Raw genomic sequence first — 18,098 nt, forward strand, 5'->3', positions numbered from 1 at the left:
TTCAAATTCTACTATCAACCAGGGTTGTAACCAAGTCGCAAGGCTCCGAGTCACAAGTCAATCTCACTTGTATAGTTTGACTCGAGTCATTTGCAACTCATTACCGAGTCAAGTCCAAGTAAGCGAGCAGAGGGTCGAGTCCGAGTTATGGTATTATGACTCGAGTCCGGGTCCAAGTCATTGTGCTCAGTTTCCAGTTCAAATCTTGTTAAATCTACTTTTTATAACTGTTTGGTGACATCGAATGGTTCGCATTTCTTAAATACTAATTTTCCTCACTTTTAGCAGTTTCTGATCGCATTTTCAAGTACCAGTACCAATAGACGAAATCGCGATAATGAGGTTACCTTACTATTCTTCAAAATTACAAAGAAAAGTCGGTCTTGGCCGTCTGCGTCTCGAGTCATATGACTTGGCTGAACTCGAGACTCCACAATTTCACGGGGTTGACAGTAAACTTTGAATTTGAATACCGTATCTGGCCTGCGTGGACTTGCGATCACACAAGTCCTAATTTGAAAACTTCAAAGTAAGATCACGCTTTTATTTCAGATGTCGACGTGGACAGGCCGGATGAAAAATCGATTATGACGTACGTCGCGCAATTTGTGAAAGGATTTTCAGAAGTGGGCGATATGAAAGATGACACGCCGCAGGTAAATTATCGCCGGTTATTTTACTGCGCTAAGGCACCGGGCAATCGAATGATGTCAATGCATCGTTTAGGTTGACGAAGACATCCTCCAATACGAAGAAGTGATGGAATATCTTCACGAGGCCGAAACAAAACTGGCGGACGTCCACAAGAGGTTCAGATACAGGAATCAGGACTACGCCGACCGCTTGGAATTTCAGAAAGAATTCGACAAATTTGACGATCGGGTAAATCATTTTTTCCTATGGCTCTGATATGCGGAGTGAGAACTGGAATATTTTCAGCTCTTCCAAATTGGAGTAGAATTAGAATGATAGCTGAATTGCTTGTTCTAAATTAGATTAGAATTAGAATTGTAGCTGCACAGATCTTTTTCTGAATCGAATCAGAACTAGAATTATAGCTACACAGTTTATTCCAAATTAGGTTAGAATTAGAATTATAGCTATACAATTTGTTACATATTAGAATTAGATTACGATTAGAATTATAGCTACACAGTTTTTTTCCATTGAATCAGAACTAGAATTATAGCTACGCAGTTTGATTAAAATTAGAATTATAGCTATACAATTGGTTCCATATTAGAATGAGATTAGACTTAGAATTATAGCTACACAGTTGTTTTTTTCGAATTGAATCAGAACTAGAATTATAGCTACGCAGTTAGTTCAATATTAGAATTATGACTATAGCTACACAGTTTTTTTTCTTCCGAATTGAATCAGAACTAGAATTATAGCTACGCAGTTAGTTCAATATTAGAATTATGACTATAGCTACACAGTTTTTTTTTTCTTCCGAATTGAATCAGAACTAGAATTATAGCTACGCAGTTAGTTCAATATTAGAATTATGACTATAGCTACACAGTTTTTTTTTTCTTCCGAATTGAATCAGAACTAGAATTATAGCTACGCAGTTTGTTCAATATCAGAATTAGGATTATAGCTACACATTTTTCTGCATTAGATTAAAATTTAGAATTATAGCTATACAATTAGTTCCATATTAGAATGAGATTAGACTTAGAATTATAGCTACACAGTTGTTTTTTTCGAATTGAATCAGAACTAGAATTATAGCTACGCAGTTTGTTCAATATTAGAATTAGAATTATAGCTACACAGTTGGTTCCAACTTATATTAGAATTAGAATTATAGCTACCCATTTTTCCCGATTTCGATTAGAATTAGAGTTATAGCTACACAGTTTTTTCCTAATTTGATTTCACCTAAAATTAATGAATTCTCCAAAACTTTGAAATCGAATTATACTCTGAATTAGAGAGAAATGCAACGGAAAATCAAGTTCACTACACAGCAACTTACGACTCATTGTTATCAGCATGATAATGACACATGCGGCATTTTCAGGAATACCTAAGATTATATCAGAATTAAAATGAGCCCATGGAACATTTCACCAAGAAGATGGCATTAAATTATTAGATTAAAGGCATTTCGCTCTAAATAGTCTAGTTGTCCAAGTCTACCGACATGGTTTTGTCTACACGCCTTGACCTTCTGTTTTACAGGCTCAATTACTGCGAGATAAATGGAGCAATGGGCAAGCCTCTTCCATTACAGCGCAACAAATTGAAGAAATGGACAAACTTCTGGATAAGATCGAAAAATCTGGCAAGGTATGTTGATACTACTGATCCTTATAGACAGTTTTTAGTTTTTTATACACTACCAAACCTGGAATAGGAATACTCGCATTTTTTACGGAAATTTCTACGTCCCCTTGAGTACAGACGATGGCTGATTTGACCTCCTCTGCTCTCTGATTATATCTGCAAAATTTGCAACTACACTTTTTTAATCGCTTAGAAATGGCACCGAGAACTGGACAGCCGATTACCGGGACAGCTGGGCGAGGTCGGGGCCTGGCTACACGTCGCGGAAGAGGTTTTGTCTCGTCAATATGGTAACGAACAAAATCAACCGTCCGCGGACGCTATCAAAAAACAGATGGAGGACCACAGGGTATGTGGCAGAGAATATACTTTATCTTCACTCAGCAAAATCAGTAGTTTCTTCGACCATATTTTATCAATAGCATATATGACAAAATGTCTCTCCATATATATAAAAAACATGTCATGTTGTCCATCGGGATTCTTGCATGTAAAAAAATGACAGCATTCATGTTTTGTCTCTTTCTCAGGCCGTTTTCAAGAACAAAAGGATCATGGAGCAGATGTTTCAACGCAGCAGAAACACGAGGACTTCTCAAATGGGCCGGCAGCCCGCGATACCCAAAGAACAGCTGGACGATTTCGGTCAACGGTTTTCGCGTGAGTTATCGTTCGTGAACGATGTTCACCAAATTTGACTCAATTCTAACCAGTGGAAGCGGAGTTAGTGCCGTCGAAAAATTTGGATTTGAATAAAATAGTATTTACGGTGGGCACAACTATAATAAATAATCAAAGAAGCGGACACCGTAAATACTATTTTATTCAAACCAAAATTTTTCGACGGCAATAACTCCGCTTCCAGTGGTTGGAATTGAGCCAAATTTGGTGAGCATCGTTTCTATAGACAACCTAGCAATTTCATGGGGTGAACAGAAAATTGTGATTTTTTTTTCCATTCATTTTTATATAATAAATGAAAAACTTTCTTCTCCTGTAGCAATGCGGCTACTGGTTGGAATTGAATCAAATTTGGTATGCAGGCTTCAATTAGGTAACCTAACAATTTTATCAAGTAGCCAGTAGAATTTGAGAGAAAAAGTCGTTTTGGAACACTCATAGAGTTCTGTACACTTCTGATTTCCATTGCGATGCGGGATGTTACAGATAAACCTCGGCCTTATATATTGTTTCGTTTCACAGGAATAAGTTCGGAGTCGTCTGCGCGAACGGCCAAGCTCGAGTTTCTGGACGCTCAAAATCAAGCCAGCGCCGTGCTCGCCGCCGCAGAGTCGATGCTCAAACCTTGGAGCGTGAAACCGGGGACGAAAGAGTCCGTCGAGGACTTGCTCCGAAGCTTTCAGGTACTCCAAATTAAGTTTGTGCGCCTGCTGTCAGACTTTCATAACTTGAAATTTTCCAGATTTACCAAATTAGATTAGAATTAGAATTACACCTACAAATTTTCTTTCAAATTACAGTAGAAATACAATAATAGCCACATAGTTTTTTTCCAAATTGGATCCAAATTTATATTACTGAATTTGCAGAATCTTGAACATTGAATCCAGTTCCGTTAATATCGAATTACATTTCATTCTTATGAGCTTGAGAATAGCAAATGTCTGTACAGCACGCTTGGCTCGCATTTTCAGGAAAACCATAAACTAGATTATAATTACAATGAGAACATTGAAACATTTCATGAAGTAGATTAGAATTAGAGAAACAAAGATTCACAAATTATATTTGAATTAGATCACCGGCGTTTCACTGTAATTAGTGGGGCAGTCTAATCCGTGGAAATTTGCATTTATTTTTCACAAAAGTTGCACTGAAAAGTTGCGTTTATGGACAAGCTCTTTGAAGTGATTGGGGTATGAGATACTCTAATCGATTCGTATCGAAGGCACTGTAGCGAAACTGAGTCTTGGCGACTTCAACAAAATCAATAGCCTGAAAAAAATTGCCCCAGTTAAAATATAATTTTTGGCGGTCTAACCTGAATGTTGTACGTCAAACCAGAAATGACCTCAAATTTAAACGACAGTGAAATAATCAGGCAGTCTATTTGCATACAGTGCCAAATATTTCCAGTAAAATGTTGGTTGCGTGAAAAATCGAAAAAAACTTGCAAAAATTTCATGAAAAATCGAAAAAGTTACAAAAAGTGGCATGAAAAAATGGAGAAAAATCGCAATGTAAAAACCCTCGAAACAGCTAAAAACACCATACTACATAACTTCTGAGTATTTAGGAAGCTGCCGGAAGCTGCAAAAAAAAGTTGCAATAGTTGCAAAAATTTTCCCTAGTAGTTAGTCTAATTACACAACTAGAATTACCTAGTGTTTTAAGTCTGGTCCAACGGAACGTTCTATCTTGTGTGTTTTATTGAAAGAATACTCAAGTCGTTTCGACGCCTTGCTATCTTTTCTATTCACGGCATTCTCGTTGTGTTTTGAATCGATGAAACACTTAACAAACTGAACCGAAGTGATTTAGGCCTATCGTTTGACCGATCGCTGTTACTTCAGGAAACGGTACTGAAGCCGAAATTGATGGAGAAATTTAAGGCTGTCGGTGATAGACTGCTCAACGCGGGCCAGTCCTACCTGGCTTCGTCTATACCTCCGGAAGACATGGAGGCGGCAGAAAACCTTTTGCAAACGCAAACCGCGCAGGTGTGTTGGGATTTGTTAGAGAATTATTGAGGCCAAATACTGAATTACAACACGCCATGGTTTGTTAGAACATTTTGGATGTGGAAAACGATGTCACTGAGTATTAGGGCTGTTCAAAAATCACTTTTTTCAAATTTTACTGCCTTGTTGATAAAATTGTGAGGTTGCCCAACAAAAAAAACGCTGTACACCAAATTTAACTCAATTCGAATCTGTAGAAGCATTGATATATAAGAAAAAGTTTACACTTATTTAATGAAAATGATTATAAATTTTTTTTCAAATGAAAAAAGGATGCACGACAACTAGTGTCAGAAGAAAATATTCGGGTATATTTCAATATGAATATATAATTTAATTGTATATTGAAGTTTTTTACGTCCAAGAGACTCTTCATTTTCATTACTGGAAAGAATGTACTCTCAGTCAGGGCATGGTATGGTATGGTATGGTATGGAACTATGGTATGGTGTGGATCGATATTTTGGTATGGAATATGGAACAATGCAAGTATGGTATGGAATGGAAGATTTTAATCTATGGTATGGAACGACATTTCCATACTTCCACACTTTGGTGTTTTATACATTTTATCGTGATCTGTGCAAGCTTCATGAAGCTTATGTTGATCGCTGTTCACGGAATACGGTCGCTTTTGTTATGTGTGAACGTGAACTATTGAATGCTGTGTAGGAACAAATACACGCTTGTGCAACGGTTTTAGGGGCACTTGGAATGACATGATTTTGTGATGTAATAATGACAACAGTAATGTTGATCCTATATTCTATTGAGTCTTGACACGACGTCTCCGAGAAAGTGTATCGTGCGACGCAATAATTGGTAATGTCGGCTATGATGCAACGTACTAATTGCTCAATGTGATTGATAATTGCATTTCTTCTGAAATATTGTCCGGACTATTTACATAGCGAGATATCTTATTGGTCACATTTCCAACTATCTCTCATTAGGATTATAGATCAGGGAGTGGGGTAGATATAGTTTGAAATTCTCGCCACGCTAACCTCAACCAAATACTGTACTAATAATCTCGCAGATCGCTGCAGTATTGATAGCCTGTAGCTGGGATATTTTATGGGTGCGCATTGTTTGGCGAGCATTTACTTCAAACTTGCATGTGTCGCATGCCAATGTACAGGAAATGCGATTATATTTTTATGAAGCAGGGGCGGGCAACTTCTCCAGTCAGCGGGGCGGATATAGGAAAATTAAGTACTTGGCGGCCGGGATTGCTGAATGGATACATTATTCGCGCATATATACAAGGAATAAATCGTATTTAATGAATATATTTTATCGACAGCAATATGTCACTTCAGAGCCATTTCTCGCCGATAATGACAATGCAATGTGGATTTGAGAACAGCATTGTCATACAGGTGCCGCCATGTCTGCTTATCTCTGATCAACTAAATCACGGTGCAATCCTTTATTAAGATTTCAAAGCGTTCGATAAGCCCGGTACCCAAAATTTACCAAGATTTCAATTCATTAGGGTTGAGTACATCGTAAATGCCGATACTGCAAGATTCTCGCTTCGACGAACTTAAGCGTAAGCTCCACTCTCGCACGCTGCGCACACCTATATAATAACATACAGTCACTAAAATTTGACGTTTAGGCAAGTAGTGGGGAATCTCGGCAGACTGGGGCCGCGGGCCACATTATCATATAAGACGGGAAACTGTCCGCGAGTCGGACAAAATCTCGCCGCGGGCCGCATCCGGCCCGCGGGCCGTATGTTACCCGTCTCTATTATGGACGGTCCTAGATAACAATCTGCTGACTATCTCATTTTGCTCGCGGAAGCTGCAGAGTAGACGTACACGGCACCTCACCACCGTGAACTAAACCTCACCAAAACAGACTCTGTAAAACTATCACCAGGAATTAGATTCGCATCATGGCTAGTTTAAGCAAAAATGACATCCGAAATATCAATAATAAAGGTGCTAGAAAAGGTACTATACTTATGATATTGAAGTATTTGAAAGTATGGAATATGTATCAAGTATGGTATGGAACAATGTTGGTATGGTATGGAAAATTGCAAGTATGGTATGGAGAGAGTAAGGCAAGTATGGAGTATGGAAAATTGTCGTTCCATACCATACCCTACCATGCCCTGCTCTCACTGCTTGAATCAATACAATTGACCCTGATTCCAGAAATCAAATTCTTGTACTCAGGTTTACTCTTAAATCGAACATGAAATCAATTGAACGTCCGCATTAAACCAAAACTTGATATTATCACACCAGATCGATGCCGTGTGCGCACATCTTCAAAGTGTCCAAGACACACTGGACGCTACTCACAAAAACTGGGTCCAGTTCGACAAATGTGTCGAACGGCTGGCTCCGTGGCTTGAGCAAGCTGAAAATGTCATCAAGACCAAAGGAATAAAGGGGAAGGTATGGTTTTAATGTCACGCAGTGCCCGTAAAGCAATGGTTCTTAACCTTAAATAATATGGCGAGCCACAAATTTTTGTGTAGTCGCAAATACCTACCTAGAACATTTGGGCTGGATTGTATTGTGCTGACCGACCGACAAGATATCGTAATGGTGAAGCGTCCGGCTTCTTGATCGGTAGGTCGTGGGTTTGATCCCCAGCCGGGTCAGACCAAAGACCTGATTAGTAACACTGGTATCCATGACTTCCCTGCTTGGCGCTCATGCATTACTGGGATAGCATGGAGGGGTGGTGCATGACTTAGAAAGCCGCAAAGGCTATATCTGCACTTCCTTGTCCAGCGGCATATGCACATCATGCACTCATGGTATGCATATGCACAGATCGTGTGTATGTGTATCATGAGTCGGTGTATATGCCGCAAATAACATCAAGGACAAAAAGAAACTACGTCCATTCCTTGATTTGTTTGTTGTCTTGCCTACATTGTTGGCGTTATTTTTAAAGAGGGCTGATTGTGTTGATTACTGTCCATTCCTTGTTCCGTAATTATTTATGTTGATTACGCACAAGGAAATTGCCTATATAGTGTTTTTATGTGTTGCGTTTGGACTGCTTGAGCTGTCATTTAGTTGATAAAATGCAAACCAGCGTTGAGTTCGTAGTGCGTACACGATGCATTACATACATCTTATTCAGTAGCCTACTATAGATTACTGGTCCACAAAATGAACTGTGCATCAACAGCAGTCTTAAAATGAACAAAACGATTTTCACACAAAACAAATTCGCTGCTCTATAAATTATTATATTATTATATAAAATTATTTGATTATGTTATTGGAGGTAGAGGGTGTTTTGTATGAAAAATTTTATAAACACCGATCTACATTACTTTCTAACGACACAGTTTTAGTTTGTTTCTAATCCATTTTTTTAGCCGTTGCGACTTTTCCAATTTAAACTCTAGTAATTTCGAATTTTCCAGGATTTTTTCAACGATTTGCCGGAATTCGAGAAGCTGCACGCGACGCTTAACGAATGCGGAAAGTTTCTGGTCGACACTTGCAATCCTAAGGTGTCCGATGAAGTCGGCAAGCGGCTGGCTGCTTTGAATGGGAAATGGAAAAAAGTACACACAGTATGTGATCCACTATGAAAGCAGATAATGTGCATTTTACTCGTTTTGAGAAAATTAACTTTTGTGAAGTTTTTATTCTCTGTCGATTATAACTTGGCAATTAGGGCGGTTCAAAAATAACATTTTTTCCTTAATCTTGCGGGCTACATGATTAAATCGTCAGGTTACCTTAAAAAACGACGCACACCAAATTTGAATTCATTCAAACCAATATTCGCGATTTACGTAGAGTTTGAAAATTTTGAATTTGCGCAGAAACGCAAAAAAAATTTTTTTTCAAATTTTTCTGCTAACCCCATGAAATTGTTGGGCTGTCTTCAAAGACTATGCAAAACAAATTTTACTCAATTCCAAGCCGTAGAAGCGGAGTTATTCCAGTTTTTCGATGAAAATTCTTAGATTATCCACCGATCAAGGATAATCCCAGAATTATCAAAGAAAAACTGATATAACTCCACTTCTACTGCTTAGAATTGAGTCAAATTTGTTTTGCATAGTCTTTGAAGACAGCCCAACAATTTCATGGGGTTAGCAGAAAAATTTGAAAAAAAATTTTTTTTGCGTTTCTGGGCATATTCAAAATTTTCAAACTCTACGTAAACCGCGAATATTGGTTTGAATGAATTCAAATTTGGTGTGCGTCGTTTTTTAAGGTAACCTGACGATTTAATCATGTAGCCCGCAAGATTAAGGAAAAAATGTTATTTTTGAACCGCCCTATTGGCAATGGTTAACTTTGAAACAATTTGACAAACATAAACATAGCCAAAATATGGCCGAAAAAGTACGAAAATTTACAAAAACTTGCTTTTCTATAAATTTTTTATAATGGTTCTCAAAATTTGAAAAAATGGACGTAAATAAGCTCCTTTGATTCCGTCGAGACAATATGAATATGCGACAAATTCCAACACTTCATGCGTCATTTGAGCATGTGGCTCGAATGTAGGCTTAGAGCTCAGTTAGTGTTAGGATAACGGTCAATCTTACGGTTGGCGTTCTGTCCTATGTTCATAAAGGTAATGCAACTCAACTAAATACTCGCCATTTCGTAATTTTACACAGCGTTTTGAGTCCGAAAGTTGCATTTTTTCAATTCAATACATTCTCTTCGGTGCAGACTTGCAAGAAACACATGCTTGAGGAAGAGCTGGTGAAATTACGCAATGATTTCAAAGCGGGCGTCGTCGGCTTGCAAAGCTGGTTGGAAACGGTGGAAGCTTCTCTGGAACATGCTTTGCCGTTCGAAAGCCAGGCTGTGGAAGATCATTTGCATGATATGGAGGTATGTGTTTTGTTACTGTAATTCCGTGTGGCCTGCTGTTTTTGACGATGTCTTGCTAGCGCCGCCTGTGAGGTTGCGTTAGGTCGATACAGTCAAAATGAAGCAACACAGTGTGTCACCAGCAGTGCACACTCAACTTCAGTGAAGTTGTCAGCCAACAACTGCTGCTGTTGAACGTTCTTTCTCCATTCTTGGCAAGCTACTTAGTAAGGACAGACACTTTCTACCCGATAATATAGGAAAGAATCTTTCGTTGTACTACAACAAATTTTAAATATTTCTACCATAATGCGTGATGTAACTGCTGGAATTTTTCATAGGTACAGATTTCGTTAAAATGAAGTTTATCATGTAAAAATTTTTCAGTTTTTAAGTCAAAAATTTTTTTTCTGTCTAAACTGCTTCGTAAGGACTGACATTTCCTACCAGAAATGAATATAAGTAGTACAATTCTAACATTACGTGCGAAAACACCTAATTTACATACATGAGGGCAAGATTTTGTCAAAGTCAAGTTATTAAAGGCCAAAAAATGTAAAAATTGAGCTTTTTAGGGTCAAAAATGTAAAAATTTTGATTTTTCAGGTCAAGGTCCTCCGTTTTCTAGGTCAAAAAGATCGCCTTAATTATGATCTTCCAAAAGTGTTTATTACTTGATTTCCTTTGCCATATCTGTAAGTCGGTCATTTCGAATGAGGCACTGAGGTCTCGAGCACTCCCAAAATCTAGAAATACGGTAGGTAATTCATTACTGACCAAGTCTTATTTGCAGGAGGTACGCGGCGAAATGCAACAAGCCGAAGACAAATACAAGGAGGTCAGCGGTATCGCGCAAGCTCTCGTGAAAGGCACGCCTCAGGAGCAAGTCAACGACATGCTCGTCACCATGACAAAGATCAAAGACCGCTTGCTGACAGTATGCGTGGCGTGCCGAATATTTTCTTTCGTTTGTTAATCCCTAAATTGTTACGTTGCGCAGGCCAGAGGTGGCGTTAACAAGTCTATAGCCGACGGCAAGGAATTATTGGCGCCCCTTCGCGGATTTTCGGAAGATTTGGAGGTCGTCGAGACTTGGGCCGCCGAGGCTAAGGCTTTGATGGACGAGTACGCAAATTCAGATAAAGACATCGAATCACTCTATCAGAAGCATCAGGTAATTTTAGTCGTTATATTTAGTCGAAAACACGTGTTGAAAATTGGGGGTGTTGAAAACTGACTTTTTTTCTGAAATTGTAATGGCTACTTGATAAAATTGTTAGGTTACCTAATTTAAGCCTGCACACCAAATTTGGTTCAATTCCAACCAGTTGCCGCATTGCTACAGGAGAAGAAAGGTTCTATTTGTCATATAAAAGTTATTGAAAAAAAATTTCGAAATTTTCTGTTCACCTTATCAAAGTGTTGGGTCGTCTATAGAAACGATCTTCACCAAATTTGACTCATTTCCGACTAGTGGAAGCGGAGTTATTGCCATCGAAAAATTTGGATTCGAATAAAATAGTATTTACGGTGGGCACAGCCATGATAAATAATTAAAGAATTGGCCACCGTAAATACTGTTTTATTCAAATCCAAATTTTTCTACGGCAATAACTCTGCGTCCACTGGTTGGAATTGAACCAAATTTGGTGTGTAGGCTTGAATTGGGTAACCTAACAATTTTATCAAGTAGCCAGTACAATTTGAGGAAAAAAAGTCATTTTTGAACACCCCCAATATTCATATTGGGATAAACTCGAATATTTTTGGCTGACACTCGTCAGGGGTCATCGTCAGCAACTAGTCGAGAATTGGAGAGCATTGTATATCAGCAATCGTATCACGAAATATACTATTGAATTGTATGTTGCAGTTCTGTACGTCCGAAAGTCTTTTAAATAGATTTCATTATCGTGTATTCGTAACGAAAATATATCGAGTTTTCTTCCAACCTTTTTGCCTTTTTTGCAGCAATTTTTCGCAAATTCCCAATCGGTCCAGGAAAAACTGGGCAAAATCGGGCAGGCCCTCGAAAAGTTAAAGCGCCACGCGCTGCCAGGTTAGCACCGCGATGTCACATCACCGAGTCACATATGTTCTGACGGACGCGCTTTTTTTCAGGCATGGACTCCACCCTTCTTCAAGACCGCGTCACGGAGGCCTCTGCCAATTTACAGCTGGCCGCCAAGCAAGGCAGCGAGTGGAAACCGAAATTGAAATCTGGCACCGAGTCGTTAAGAGAGTATCGGAAACACTTGGGGGCGATGCAGAGATGGGTGCAGCACGCAGAGAAGTTACTGGATAAGCCTGTCGACGTAGAAGAGCCCAGGAAATTAACGAAAGAGCATCAGGTAACTGTAGGGTTGTAATGACTCGACTCGAGTCACGATTTATTTAATTTCAAATACGTAAAATGACTTGACTCGACTTGGACTCGAGTCATTGCGCATGACTCGAACCAAGTCATATGACTCGAGACACAGACGGCCAAGACCGACATTTTTTTGTAATTTCGAAGAATAGTAAAGGAACCACCCTCTTGGGATTTCATCTATTGGTACCAGTACTTGAAAATGCGACCAGAAACTGCTAAAAGTGAAGAAAATTAGTATATTATAAATGCAAAGCATTCAATATCACCAAACAGAGTTATAAAAAGTAAGTTTTACAACATTTTAACTGGAAACTGAGCAGTCAACACAATGACTTGGACTCGAACTCGACCCACTGCTCACTGACTTGAACTCGGACTTGACTCGGTGGTGAATTGAAAATGACTCGACTTGACTCGAGTCAAAACTATTGAAGTGAGATTGACTTGTGACTCGGAACCTTGCGACTGGGTTGCAACCCTGGGTGATTGGGACGGTTTCTGATTTTGTGTTGGTTCGGGGGATGTGATTGGGGAGGCCAATAGGCCGTTTTCACAGCGAAATTGTTAAGAAATCAGAATAAAGCTCTGAGAGCGGACTTTTAGTTCCATCTGCCCTAACCACAATTGGGTAACAAGAAAATTTTCCAACTTTTTCCAGATTAGAATTAAAATTGTAGCTACTCCGTTTTTTTTCTTCTTCAAATCAGATTAGAATTAGAATTACTGCCATCGTAGCAAAAATATAACGGAAATCAAGTTCTGTCCATGTTAAATCAGAGCTCTTATAAGCACTACACTGGCGATACAGTTCTCTTGAAGGTTTTTCAGGAAAACCACAAATTTGATTAGAATTGGAGCGTAGAAACATTTCATCACAAATTTGATAAGGATTAGATTACCGTCATTTTCTCTAATTATTCTAAGTAGGGGACTAGAACTATTTGACCCTAACGCAGCAGCGTGCCAAATCCTGGACCTGTTATTTATTTATTTATTCGGTTAAATTTTGTGTTCAGGAATTTTTCGGGGAAGTCGACACCTCTTCGTTAATCGCGCTGGTGGGCGCCAGCAAAAAATGTCAGGCCTCGCAGATATCGGAATCGCAAAGGTCGAAGGTGATGGACATGACCAATCAGGTTCAACACGATTACGCTTCCGCCTTGAAGAGATCGACGCACAGACTCCTGAAACTCAAGTATGAACCGCAAGCCTATTCTGTAATTGCCTACGTTCAATTGTTAGTCGCTAAGGCAAAGTTGCCATTGATATGGATTACCTGAGGACAGTCAAAAACTGGCACCGGCTGCTTTTCGCAAAACTGAAAAAGATGACCTTAATGAAATGCGAAACCAATATTATATATACAGTTGGATTCAGAATTTCAACGCCTAACCAACTAGGCGATGAAGGTAGGCGAGAGCAAGGCAACCGACCGTGTATATAATCAGAAAGACCGGATAATCTTGTTGTAAAAAGAGACAAGTTTTTGTTTGTTCCTTATGGAATCCACAACGTATACCTAGTGCGAATAAGTAGGTGCTATTCACGGCGACAGAGATATCTTCTTTCGAACAAGCCATGAGTGACCGCTTTTTCTCAACTAATTAGATCGATACTATCAAAACATGGTACCAGTAAAGCGTTTCATTAAAAAACTCAGTGGCTCAGCTTGCGGCTTTTTGATCCTGTGAAACATTCTCAGATTTCTGGAAGCGGAAGAGGAGTTTCGGGCCCTGATCGCGGCTTGCAACGCACAAGTCAACGACGAAGAAACGCAATTGGAAAAAGGGACTAAAACAAACCAGGAGCTTTTGGAGGAGCACAAGGTTAGGAATGAGAAATTATTTCAGTCATATTTTGGGGGGATCTATGACTTTACGGGGTACGCGATGAAACAATTCGTAACGTAATCGTCGCAATTGCAATGATGTATTTGAGGTGCAAAACTCAATGATTACGTAGGAAGAGACGCAATATTCATGCACACGATCTGCGCATATGCATCAGGGATGTTCAGAAAGACCTCTTTTTCGAAATTTCGGGGATTCACAGGCACAGCCTGGAACAGGAGTTTGAAAATTTTGAATTTAATATAAAAAATCAGGGTTGTAAATACCAGGTCGCAAGGTTCCGAGTCACCAGTCAATCTCGCTTTTATAGTTTTGACTCGAGTCAAGTCGAGTCTTTTTTAATTCACCACCGAGTCAAGTCCGAGTCAGCGATCAGAGGTTCGAGTCCAAGTCATTGTGTTGCCTGCTCACTTTCCAATTAAAGTCTTGTTAAACCCACTTTTTATGACTCTGTTTGGTGATATGGAACATTCGCATTTATAATATACTAGTTTTGGTCACTTTTAGCAGTTTCTGGTCGCATTTTCAAGTACCAGTACCAATAGACGAAATCCCAATAGCGTGGTTACTTTACTATTCTTCGAAACTACAATATAATGTCGGTCTTGGCCGTCTTAGTCTTGAGTCACATGACTTGGTTCGAGTCATGCGCATCGTGCAAACCTCTCCTGCTTTACAGAAAATTTTTGACGACGCTTTCGTAAAGTTCGATTCGCAACTGAACGCGATGGATTCTCTCTGCGAGAATTTAAAGGAAGCCCTGCCCGGGGATTACGTGTGGGGGCAGAAATTGATGGATCTCAGAGAGAGATACGAAGACGTAGTGGCAGCGGAAGAGGAGATGTACCTGTAAGTGAATTGAAATGATAATGAACAGGAGGTTGAAAATTTTGAATTTATCATAAAATAAATCGAAACATTTTTTGTTCAAATTTTACTGTCAACCCCTTGAAATTGTAGAGTTGTCTACGAAACCGATATGTAACAAATTTCACGCGATTTCAAGCCGTAGAAACGAAGCTATTTCAGTTTTTCGTTACTAATTCGGGGATTACCCACCGTCAAGGCTATTTTCGTGAATCCAAATCCAAAAATTGTTAAACCTCGTTGTTTTAGACAACTCGACAATGTCATGGGGTCGACTGTAAAATTTGAAAAAAGGATTTTATTTTTTAAAATTAATTCCAAATTTTCAACCCAAATCCCCTGAAATCGGAAAAAATAAGTTTTTTGAACTAGTAGGCCCTGCCCACTGTCACTACTTCTGTATTCATGGTTTTATATGCCTTTTAGTTTTACTGGAACAGTTTTTGGGCGGTTTTTGTTTTTTCATTGTATCATCCGTTATTGTACGGTGATGATGTTGTTGTCATCTTTTTTTTTATTTATTTTTCAGCAAACTGACGGAATTACCTGAAAAATGGGAGGAGTTCGGTAAGAAAGTGCAAGAAGTGAAGGACTGGGTGAAAGAGGCGGAAGAAGTGATGGCGGCCGCCCACACCCGGGTTGAGCCGGACCAGGACAGCTTTAATGTACAGTCCAATATATAAATTATTATTATTTGATGTGATACAATTTTTAAATTTGGCATGGGCGTCGCATTTTTCTATACTTTTCATCAGACGGTAATGAATTACTTGTACTTTTTTGTAATGATGACGTAGGTTTTACCTACGAGGTTGTGTTTTAGGACATCTACTTCCATTTATAGGACTAGCACCGATAAAATTCGAAAAAGTATCAAAATTGTCAATTGTCACCACAAAAATAAGTCAAAATTGCAAAATTTTGAAGCTTATTGGGTTAGTATTTTATTTTTCTGCCCGAGCGTTCGATAGTTTTGTTCTCCGTCGTGAAATTTTGTAATATGGCTTAATGAGAAACCTAAAATATATACGAAATTTGCTGTCGTAAATTAGTCTCTCATGGTTTTTTGAAAAGCCAACATCCAGATCTACATTTAGCTAGTTTTTTATTTGGCCATGGTCTGACTGGCAGAATTTCGCTGCAAACTTGTGAAAGAAAAATCAAATTCTGAAATTTCAAAACAAGATTTCTCCAAGATGAGTCGAAGATATTCGTTCAAATTTTAGCAGCAAGTAGGACTGTCATATTACTTCCTAAAACAAACGTTTAATTATAAAAGGGTAATCACAATTTTGAGGTACGGCGTTTGGCGTGTCGTAGCACTATTTCTCATGTCAAATCCAAATACTATGGGCTAGGACTACAATTTGTGATATTTTGATTACAGCGTAGCGACGACTAGCAGCTGTGAAAATATCATGGTGATGGGGGTAGCCCGTCGCGATGTGCTAGCCGCCTGAAATTTTATCCAAATTATTTCATTTCTTTTCTCAGATCACCGCTGCCAAGTTCCAGAAAGTATCGGAAGCAAAAGGCGCGCACTTAAACGCTCTCGAGCAGTTGAGCGCGGATTTGTCAGCCCTCGCCAAGCACTCGCCCCCAGAGCAAATCGAGAAGAACAGGGAGACTCTGATGCGGTTGACCGCGAACTGCAAATCGGTCATGAACGCGCTGCCGGTCACAGAAAGGAGAGTGGAGTCTGTGCAGAATTGCTTGCGCTACAAAGATAACATACAGGTGACATATGCGCGATATCCAACTGATAGGAATATTCACTAGAATTGGTCAACCAATAAATTTTCATCTTTTCCAAATTATATTAGAGTTGAAATTATGGCTACACGATTTTTTCCAAATTTAATGGTAATTAGAATTGCTGTAATCGCAAAAACTTTGAAATTGAATTCCATTCCAAATTGGAAAGAAATATTGCAAAACTCAAGTCCAGTCCATATCAAAATTTGAATCGTTTTGGTATGGACCATTTAAAGAGAGAAGTGTTGGCGTTTACTGAGTCTTATCTTGTGCAGGAGTCTCTGTCTGAGCTCGACCGGGAGATACAAAGACTCGCGTCGTTATCTACCGATGGTAACATGAAACCGCTCGACAGTCTTGAGACAGCGTTGCAGGCTCTTGACGAATTTCAGGTACTTTTTCAACATTGACTAAATACTGACAACATGAAATACACATACAAATTTTTATAGTATCTATGGGAATTTTCCATTGATTTCTCTTTCTTCGCTGCGAATAAACATTCACAAAATCGACTAAATCAAAATCAAAATTATATCACGCCGTTGAAGTCCTGTTATCTTGGCACTTGGCATTATCTTCTTGATACCATTTTAAGTTTGTTTGTCTATACGCTAGTCTGCATTTTCTTATTACTCTAGTGTTGACGAGTGCTTGACACGCCCTTTCACTGAGTGCTCCAACGATTGCCTCTTATCTGGCACTTCAGTTTCTCGATAGAGCTATTCTATACTGCTCACAAGCAGGTTTATCTATTTTTCCCACTGTGTTTGTTAACGGATGGAAGGCTTGCTAGGTCTTGATAGTCTGGGTTTCATGTCGTTGACAGTGTAGAAGTTATTATGTAGAATTTGTATATACGGTTGAAGTTGACTTTTGAAAGTTTTCGCATTGTGGGGATATCTGCAAAGGTATTTTAAATCGATTGATTTTCCATTTATGATATTATCACATTTGTTCTTTGCGCTGACTTGATCGCAAGCGGTCAGCAACTTAGTAGTTTATTATAGGGTTATCTTGCAATTTTGAAAGTAGCAAACTCAGATTTACTGCTAAATGTACAATTGAATAGCGTATTGATATTGAAATGAACCCGAATATTTTCGGCTGACACTCGTCAGGGGTAATCGTCAGCAACTAGTAGAGAATTGGAAAGATTGCACTGGTCTACAAATTTCAACTATTTTTCAGGTTTGGGTTTTGAGAACTGATTTTGGCTAATTCTGGGGCGCTGAATCCGAAAATGGCCGCAGATTCTCTCTATCGCATCACGTTTTTGAGATGTGAAATATCCCTAATTTAAAAAAAAAATTAATTTTTGAACCCCCTCTGCTAGATTATTGCAGGTAAAACAGTGTTTATTGCGTCAGAATTCCTTGTTTTGACAACAGAGGGGGGTCAAAAATTGATTTTTTTTAAAATTAGGGAT

At 38.9% G+C, this 18,098-nt stretch overlaps 1 protein-coding gene across 2 annotated transcripts in view; it reads left to right on the plus strand.

Annotated features, from left to right (window-relative positions):
* Window positions 1-18,098, plus strand: part of LOC145444390 (nesprin-1-like) — a 42,154-nt gene that overhangs the window by 14,345 nt on the left and 9,711 nt on the right. For both annotated transcript variants that reach the window (XM_080322369.1, XM_080322370.1), the window contains 20 exons: window positions 553-656; window positions 727-882; window positions 2,194-2,301; window positions 2,492-2,647; window positions 2,829-2,958; window positions 3,502-3,662; window positions 4,833-4,979; window positions 7,265-7,417; window positions 8,407-8,559; window positions 9,680-9,844; window positions 10,617-10,760; window positions 10,824-10,997; window positions 11,795-11,882; window positions 11,945-12,174; window positions 13,214-13,392; window positions 13,900-14,023; window positions 14,727-14,896; window positions 15,444-15,579; window positions 16,409-16,651; window positions 16,945-17,061. In XM_080322369.1, coding sequence (XP_080178495.1) covers window positions 553-656; window positions 727-882; window positions 2,194-2,301; window positions 2,492-2,647; window positions 2,829-2,958; window positions 3,502-3,662; window positions 4,833-4,979; window positions 7,265-7,417; window positions 8,407-8,559; window positions 9,680-9,844; window positions 10,617-10,760; window positions 10,824-10,997; window positions 11,795-11,882; window positions 11,945-12,174; window positions 13,214-13,392; window positions 13,900-14,023; window positions 14,727-14,896; window positions 15,444-15,579; window positions 16,409-16,651; window positions 16,945-17,061 — 3,038 coding nt within the window. The remainder of the gene's footprint in view (window positions 1-552; window positions 657-726; window positions 883-2,193; window positions 2,302-2,491; window positions 2,648-2,828; window positions 2,959-3,501; window positions 3,663-4,832; window positions 4,980-7,264; window positions 7,418-8,406; window positions 8,560-9,679; window positions 9,845-10,616; window positions 10,761-10,823; window positions 10,998-11,794; window positions 11,883-11,944; window positions 12,175-13,213; window positions 13,393-13,899; window positions 14,024-14,726; window positions 14,897-15,443; window positions 15,580-16,408; window positions 16,652-16,944; window positions 17,062-18,098) is intronic.

The sequence above is a fragment of the Botryllus schlosseri genome, chromosome 8 (assembly GCF_051294905.1).
Source record: "Botryllus schlosseri isolate E-star chromosome 8, Bs_hap1, whole genome shotgun sequence".
Classification (NCBI taxonomy): Eukaryota; Metazoa; Chordata; class Ascidiacea; order Stolidobranchia; family Styelidae; genus Botryllus; species Botryllus schlosseri.